The 8722-nt window shown below is 46.0% G+C and overlaps 1 protein-coding gene across 9 annotated transcripts in view; it reads left to right on the forward strand.

The window, feature by feature from the left end:
* The window catches only part of B4GALNT1 (beta-1,4-N-acetyl-galactosaminyltransferase 1), a 50966-nt gene extending 44136 nt beyond the window's left edge, over positions 1–6830 (forward strand). For 6 of the 9 annotated variants that reach the window (XM_072991170.2, XM_072991167.2, XM_072991168.2 and 3 more), the window contains 5 exons: positions 1785–1892; positions 2876–3066; positions 4084–4224; positions 4910–5147; positions 5624–6830. In XM_072991170.2, the coding sequence (XP_072847271.2) occupies positions 1785–1892; positions 2876–3066; positions 4084–4224; positions 4910–5147; positions 5624–5838 (893 nt within the window). In that variant the 3' untranslated portion in view covers positions 5839–6830. The remainder of the gene's footprint in view (positions 1–1784; positions 1893–2875; positions 3067–4083; positions 4225–4909; positions 5148–5623) is intronic. The other 3 variants (XM_078384685.1, XM_078384684.1, XM_078384686.1) reach the window with 1 other exon arrangement.
* The last annotated feature ends 1892 nt before the right edge of the window (positions 6831–8722 follow it).

Consider the following 8722-nt stretch of genomic DNA (forward strand, 5'->3'; position numbering starts at 1 on the left):
TACTGCTTCCCTAATGCTTGGGACGCACCCTAGGGCTGAACTTTGGCCTGGCACCAAGCAATACAAAAAACTCTCCTGACCTTGATTTTGAGGGGGGAAGTGCTGAAGGAACTTTCAAAAGAGGCATGAAAGGCAGAGGAACGTCATTTGAAAATTAGAGAAGAACAATATTCAAACTTTGTTCTTAAGGCAGAATAAAACACTACATCTGGATAACACCTAAGTATATGGTCACCAACACACCTTGAAATCTTAAGAGTGAGTGTGCAATGTGTGTAGATGTCATCTCATCTTACCTGTTCTGAATTTTACACCCTTCGGCTTCCTTGGATAATTCCACATTCGAGATACAGTATTATGAGACAGTATCTATTATGTTTGTTGTAGGTTTTTCAGGCTGTTTGGCTGTGTTCTGGAGGTTTTTCTTCCTGCAGAAAAGTCAACAAACTCTACAAGGACCGGTGATCACTGCACACAAAAGACTACCTAACAACACCCATCAATCACAGTGACATATCATCTCTCCCCTTATTACAACAATACATCCATAACAAAAAAACACCCTGATCACCATAATCGCCCAATCTCCTGAAAAGGACAAAAAGCTGATCCCACAGCTACAAATACTCAGCTATCCCACACACTATACCAGAACACAGACAGAGTTCTAACTCCTGTCCTCTGAAGATGCTGGTCACAGAGACTGCCGAAACATTAGGAAGAAAAACCTCCATAACACGGCCAAACAGCCTGAAAAACCTACAACAGCCATCAAAGCCTGGCCATGAAAGATTACAGTATCTATTATCTTTCTCCAGGCCATCATAACTTCATATGCCCCATCATGTTTTTCATTGTTCACCTTTTCTCATCAAACCAAATAGCCCTGAGCATTATAAACCTTCTTCATAAGAAGAGTTGGTCCAAGCCCTTGATTATGCTAGTTGTCTTTTTTCTCTCTCCTTCATGTGTTCCAGCTATACAATATCCTTTTTGAGATGTGGTCACCACAACTCTGTATGTGATGGCACCACAGATTTGAAAATAAGCACTACAATACTGGCTGTTTGATTTTTAGTCTCTAATCCTCCTTTCCCCCCCCCTCCAGCTGCTGCATAATTGGCATTCTCATATCCGGCATGACACTAGCACCCCTTGTCAGTCACTGCCAGCATAGACCACATCAGTCTATGTTAGCAATGCAAATCCTCTCTTCTGCTGTCTTTGTATGTGAGGAGGAGAAACTGAGATTATTCTCCTTGCTGTGCTCCAGGGCAAAGTACTTGGTAGCACCCTTGACAAGAGCAGAGAACAAAAACTTGGTTTTTTGCACTTATCAAGCAATTGATGCTTTAGCGCAAACAGTATCAGTACAGAAAACGACAGTGGTTGCTGCTTTGTTGCATGGAAATGGAAAAGACAATTAAAAGAGGTAGTCTGTCCCTATAAAACAAACAGCTCTCCTTTCTGTGTTTGCTCCTTGTGCTGGCATGTGTGTACACACATGCTTTGCTTCTCTAAGGATGTTAGATTTGTACAGAAACAGTTTGCACAAACTGTGGAGACTTCAGTCCTATTTGGACATTATACTGCCTGGTACTGTGAACATACTTAGAGAAGAGTGCACAGACCCCCCTCTCTCTGTGTTCTTCACAACATATGAGTGCCAGGGAGATGTCAGTTGCCTCCCTAGAGACAGAACCCACCCCAGTACCATTGGCTTCTGGTTCATGTAAGTGAATGCAGCCCTAGACTGGTGTTCTCCCTTTTCCTCTGTTCTCCAGTGCAGTTTTCTACCGATGAGCATCATGCGTCTTTCATCATTCGCATCCGCCACGCGCCCACCCCAAGACTCTACAACCCAGGATCTTCCAGTGGAGGGACCAGTGGAGGTGAGTGCACCAGTTGGAAGCCATGCACCCCTAAATAGATAAGAGAGCTGGGCTTTGGAGCCCCTCTACTGTACCTGGGCTAAGGCTGGTAAAAGGTGAAGTAATGCTCCAGAGCATGTGCAGGTTGTCTTCGTATTCACTGTTGCTTTCCATACCTTTAAAGATGTCTTTAGTACTCATATTTACTCCAGGGCTGAATTATGGAAGAGCTGAGGCGAAGACTCAAAATGAAATTCTCCACAGGCATGCCTTTTTCAAAATTTTAACTTTGTAAGAACAGTGGAAACAATAATAGCAATTTGTCCAGTAAAATACATAAAATGGGAGATTTGCATGTGATAATACTAGGAAAACAATTTAGGGTTATCACCCTAGTTCAGGGCATAAAGATGATCATAATGCTTGAAGTGTAAATTATGGTGGAGACAAGTTTCTACAGGGCACTTACTGTCCCTCTGTCTCTTTTGATGGTTTGTGTTAACAGGTTAGATTTTCTGGTAATGAAATCTTCCATAATCTTTTTACAAAAAGTCCACCTGCACCTTTAACCCCTGCCACCAACGGCATCCGTTCTGTTGCCTGAGCGCTTGTTCCATGGGCTGGTTCGCAGTGTACGTTTCCCAAGGCATCTCTCGCTCTCTAGTGGTTCATTTGAGCACCGCACTACAGTAAACTGTCATGGTGGACTTCCCTGCCTATGTCACTCCCTGTCCAGAGCGCAGGGTGGCATGTCCATTGTCCTTTTTGAAAGTCAAGAGCTTCCTTCTCATGAGTCATGCTGTAAATGGTATATAAACCCCCTCAACGAGTTGAAATCAATAGGTGCTGGCGTTTTATAAATTGAAAAAAAGATTTACATGGGGGTGACCACACATTTCTTCTTGCCCCACCCCTCTCTGTGACCTCCTTTCCCTAAAGCCCCATCCAGTTCTTCTTTGGGTGCCCAAGTCCTACTAACTTCCCCTGTTTTCTCTCTTCCCTAGAGGAATACAATATCAGTGCCCTGGTCACTATAGCAACCAAGACCTTCTTGCGCTACGACAAGCTGCGAGCCCTGATCGACAGCATCCGCAAGTTTTACCCCACCGTGACCATCATCATTGCTGATGACAGCCTGGACACTGAACGTGTGGAGGGCCCCCACATTGAGCAGTACTTCATGCCCTTTGGCAAGGTGAGTGAAGGCTTGCCATCAGACGGCCTCAGGCTTGCCAAGGCCTCACATTCCTAAATGCTCTGCAATGTTCACTGTGAGATGATCTTGAAAGGTAGCGGTGGAGAACCTCTTGACTCCCCCAAATGGTGTTTTAGACTATAATGTCTATTTTTCCTGCCCATTTGCCATACAGGCCGGGCCTGACAGGAGATGGAACTCAAAAACCTCCAAAAGACTAAAGGTTCCTCACCTCTGTGTTTAGGGTCTGATAAGAGTTTGTGGGTCTGATAAGAGTTTGTTCTTTGGGTTCAGGTTCCTGCTAAGAGAGAAGAAAGGATTTAATGGAAACCTGCTAAGGGGAGGAAGAATCCCCTGCTCCCTTGTGTCGGCAGAAATCTTATTTCTGTAATTCATTACTCCTGATAGGGAATGAATAGAAGTCATCAGAATTTAGTCATCCTTCCCATCTGCCTCAACTTTTACTACATTAATCATCAAGATAAGTAAAAAGTGGAATTTCTCCACTTTCTCAGTGTATTCTTATGAACAATTGTCATCCACATTACCTGCTGCACGTATAGAATCATGGTTAGGTTTTTAACATATAGATGAATTGAATATGGTATTCATGGATGCTCTCCTATTTCCATGGTACAACTTACTGAGGCAGAGAAGTGCCTGAAAATAAGGCTACAAAACTTAAGACAGCACCAGACTCAAGAGAAGGGTCATCATGAAGAGTTGGCAGGAAGCAGTAGGAAGGTCAGCAGCTGTGAATCAGACCTGGACCCAGTAAGGAACTACCCTGGCTCTCTATTTACCGCTCTTCCTCCTGGAAATTATGAGTGGAGAGACTTGCATTCATGGGCCAAGTGAAAAGGTGCAGGGTCTCGTGATTGAGCCAAAGTATTAATGATGTGGTATTATTCAGTGTGTCATTACAAAATAATATGAGCAGATGACAATACTTACTTAGCAAGGGAATTGCTAAGTAAGTATTAGCAATATTTACAAAATCCCCCCCTTTCTTTCCAGGGATGGTTTGCTGGCAGAAATCTGGCCATTTCCCAAGTAACCACCAAATATGTCCTGTGGGTAGACGATGATTTCATTTTCACACCCCGCACCAAAGTGGAGAAGCTGGTGGATGTCCTTGAGAAAACTAGTTTGGATCTGGTGAGTCCTTTTCCTTCCTGACATCGGACCATTTCCTTCATCCAATATATGAGAAGATCTCTCTTCAGCCAAACCTGGGGCAGGGTGAAGTGTGGACATGATGGCACAATGTGGCACTAAAATCCCCCAGCAAGAGATGAGAAGATAGCTTGCTAATGGAGCCCTGAGGTGTGAGGTAGAAACCCAAAAGCCATATGGGTTGAGGAGGCTTGGATAGAGCCAAGGGACTGGAATACATAGTATATCACTCTGTTGTTTTTTGTTTGTAAACCGCCCAGAGTGGCCTTGGCTGCCGGATGGGTGGTATATAAATCAAATAAACAAAAAAATAAATAAAATATACTGAGATACAGAAACGCCTGATTGGAGGCATGAAGAGAGAACTAGGAAGGAAGAGATCTAACTCAGGGTGAACGAGGTTCTTAGTTCCTTAACTGTGGTTTCTACTTCTGTGTTCCATCCAGAAGAGTAGATCGATTCTCACTCACAGAGCTGTACTCCTAATTCAGGCTTCACCTGCCTCAGAATGATACAACAGAATATGGAAAAAGAAATCCAGTTCACCCCTCTCTTGGCTAAACAGTTTCTTGAGCATCCCACCCAAGCCCCCTCTACTTTGGCCCCTCTGCCCTTATTTTTTTTTCCTCTCCACCCATTTCTAAAAGTCAACTTTTGTGTCTGACAGGTGGGTGGAGCAGTGCGGGAGATCACGGGCTACACCACCACATACCGGCAGCAGATCAGCGTGCAACCTGGCGATGAGGATGGGGACTGCTTGCGAACCCGCCAAGGTTATCACCATATCATTGAAGGCTTCCCTGACTGTGTGGTCACGGATGGCGTGGTCAACTTCTTCCTGGCACGCACTGAGAAAGTGCTACAGGTTGGCTTCGATCCTCGTCTCAGCCGCGTCGCACACCTTGGTGAGTGAGACTGGCATGACAGATGAAACAAGCCTGGCCTGGCCTTGGTCTGTTTCTTGAAGTGCCGCTTCTCAATTCCCTACAAGATACCCAAACAAAATCTATACAGAGTACAGTCGGAGTGATCTGGTCAGGATCCTCTGAACATTTTAAGCCAATATGTTCTACCTTTGGGCCTCAATTCTTAGAAGTCTTAGCCAGCAGGACCAATAGCCAGGGATTCTGGGGATCTCAAAGGTCCAGAGAGCGAACGGTTGAACACCAGTGCTTTAAGCTGCAATGGTGAATAATGTCTTAATGGAGATTTATGGGTGTTTTGTTTTCTATAGCTGTATAGATACTCTTTAACAAATTGTGCTGAGACAAATAATAACAAACACAGTGAAACTAGAAAACATGCATGGACTTTTGAGGTTTTCCAGACTAAGATCCATTCTCCCCCCCCCCCCTTTCTTGCCTTAAAATAACGACTACAGAGTTCTTCATCGACGGCCTGGGCATTCTGCACGTGGGCTCCTGCTCCAACGTGGTGGTGGACCACGCCTCCAAGATCAAACTGCCATGGCTCAAGACAGAGAGCGAGAAGCAATACGCCAAATTCCGCTACCCCAACTCCAGCGACAACAGCCTGAACACCAAACAGAGCTTATTCTACTTCAAGAACCGTTTCAAATGTATGACGGGCAACTAGCCTTTGATTCTAGGGCACCCAGCCCTACCTTAACCGCTGGCTTAAGCCCTGAAGCAGTCAGGCCTACTGATCTCAGGCAGCCTGCTCCGGCAACTGGCGCCACCAGCCCTGGGCAAATGGCCTTGCCTGTCAACTAGCCAAACCCCACCAGAACTCAGGGAGGCCATGGCATCCTCAGGCCTGAAGAGCAATCTTAAGAAATGGGGACGTGTTCCAACGTTAAAACACAGACTAGCCCAACGCATCGTTTGTTTAGCAGGATGGAGGGGCTGTACCACTGATTTGTTTCTGAGCCTTGGCGATGGAGAGGGTGCCACCTTCTCTTGCATTTGTTTAATGTCTTTTGCACCTTGAACTAATGAATACAAGTAACACTGGAGAGCGGCCCCTAAAGCCCTGAAAGTTATTTTTTTTTCCTTCTGTCCTATTTAAGAGCAGTCCTCTTCTTCAATTATCTGCGGACTTCCCATGCCCTGCTTTCTGCTACATGTGGGCAACGCTACTTGCCAGACCCCAGCCAAGCGTCCTCTGCTTCCGTTCAGTTTGATCAAGAAGGGAGACACAGGAGGAGGGAGGTAATGCCTGAACTTTGGGGGTTGCTCCGGTACTGCCTCTTTTTGTGCCAAGTCTATGTGTCTGTCCCGTTCTCCCAAAACTTCTGCTCGTCCACCTGAGCTGGTGTCATCCTAGGAGATTTTTAATGTGCCAAAGACTTATCATGATGGAAAACAACCACCAGGGGGAAGCCTGAAGGCATGCAGATTTGCTAGGAAAGGGAAGCTGGGTCATCCACACTTCGGATTCAAGGCACTTCCAGGTGTTTGCCCTCTCTCCTACGCAGAAGCAGCTTAAGTTCATGGATGGCGGGGGGGGGGGCTGGCCCATTTCTTTTCTAATGAAGCAACTTTTTTATACACTGAAGTAGAAAGACTTACTTATGACGGACCGTAATGTTTGTGCAGTTTTTTTAAAAAAAAATATTTTGAACCAAATCCATCTGCCAAACTTTTCCCCCACAGCCTGAACCCCTCCCTCCTAGGCCTTTGCGGTCCCAGTCCTGCAACCTTCTGTCTCGCTGCTTTCCCCCCCACAATTGTTGTTTGTTAGAGAGGGAAATCTTTGTAAACCAGGGCTGGAGTGGGTTGTTCTCCTACATGTTCAGATCCACTGCATGGGGTTGGTCCCTGTAGCAACCCCAGATCTACTGGAGTATCCCACCCTGTAGTTATGCTGCCACCAACCATTCGCTCTCCCAAGTCACCCAGACCAGGAATGGATTTTAATAAACACGAGAACAAGGTTTATTGAAAAAAAACACAGGGTAAATAAAAGGATCAGGTAAATAGGATACTGGAACTTGGTATAGTCCCAATCATACACATACAACAGATTGGTTCCCACGGAACACTTTAAGGTAATGCACAGACCCTGAACCTATCCGTTCTGGCTACCTAGATAGAAACCTGAACCTATCAGGTATGTACTATCTGACGAACAGTTGTACTCAGTCTGACCCACAGACTCCAACTCCACTTCTCCACGTCAGCTCTCTTACGAAGGACTTCCCCCAAATATATACAGTACAGCTCCTCCCCCCTGATGTCCCGCCTTCCACTCCCCATAGGATGGAACTTTCCCTCCAAACCCATGACAGACAGGTACCATCAGTGCTGTATGTGACAGTCCCTTTGGGTAAGTAACAGAAGAAGCTGCAGCCAAGCAAGCCACACCGTTATATTCTGTTCTCTTCGCCATCGTCACCCCTGTGTTGAGCCCTCCTTCCTGGCAATCAAGCTGCAAAATTTTCTCTTGGAAGCAATCCTGGAGAAGGGAGTATCTGGAGGGGCAGTAGCCACAACGTCAGCCTCTTAGCTGGTCTGGAGACAAAGATGGTGGTGCAGGGTTGCGGGAAATTCTGTGGCTTCCATGGTACTTGTTGCGCTGCAGATTGGCTGCGATAGAAAGATGTACTGGGGTTCAGGTATGTTTCTCGTGCTGTCAAAAGCCGCCGCCACCCCACTTAGAGTGCGATCAGATGGGGATACAGCTCACATTTTGAAGCAGTTCTGGCACGGTTCAATCTGTTTTCTGGCACATGTATGAGGTGCAGAAAATCGTGAACTAGCTCAAACCTGTTCTGTGCCCATCCAAATCTTTTTGGTTCATCAGCAGGGGCGCACTTCCCGCCCCCCGCCCCCCCGAGCTGGGCTGGAGCAATTGGACCAGATTGTGCATGCATGGAAGGGTCGTTTTAAAAGGAGATCACACCCAGAGAAGTGACTCTTACCAGGATGATCCTGCTTCCCTATGTGATTGCGCTTCCCTGAGTGCTTGATCTTAAAATCTTCTCTGGTTATATTACAAGAACAAGGAATATATATATTTTTTCCCCTGGGAGCAGCCCCTAGTCTTTTCCACCAACACTGCCTCAGCATGTGACCATTTGTTTTCTGCTGCAACTCTGTCCTTCGGTGTTCATTCTCCTGCCCCTCCAGATTGAACCCTCCTGTTTCTTTTTGTAGAAGGATGACGCCTTCTCTCCACTTAGTTAACTGGATGGATGTTCTTAAAATAAAGGCTGTCTTAGAACAGAATCACCAGAAATAAGACATTGACTCCAAGCAGTCTAGTAGAAACTGGAAACTAAGGCCATAGTCCTCAGCCCACTGTCTTCTGGGAGTAAGCCCTACTGAGCAGTATGTGTCTTACAATACCGTGCAGCTATTTGCCTAAAGGAAAGTCTCACTGCAGTTATTATGACTCCAGCCACTGTCTCGAGACATTCAGCAGAATGACATGTTCATGGATAGGGCTTTGCTCCACCGCATTTAGAAGGGAGGGGGAAAAACCCACAGTGGCTGTACTAGCAGAGCCTTCCTCAACA

This window comes from Pogona vitticeps, chromosome 2, assembly GCF_051106095.1.
Source record: "Pogona vitticeps strain Pit_001003342236 chromosome 2, PviZW2.1, whole genome shotgun sequence".
NCBI classification, from domain to species: Eukaryota; Metazoa; Chordata; class Lepidosauria; order Squamata; family Agamidae; genus Pogona; species Pogona vitticeps.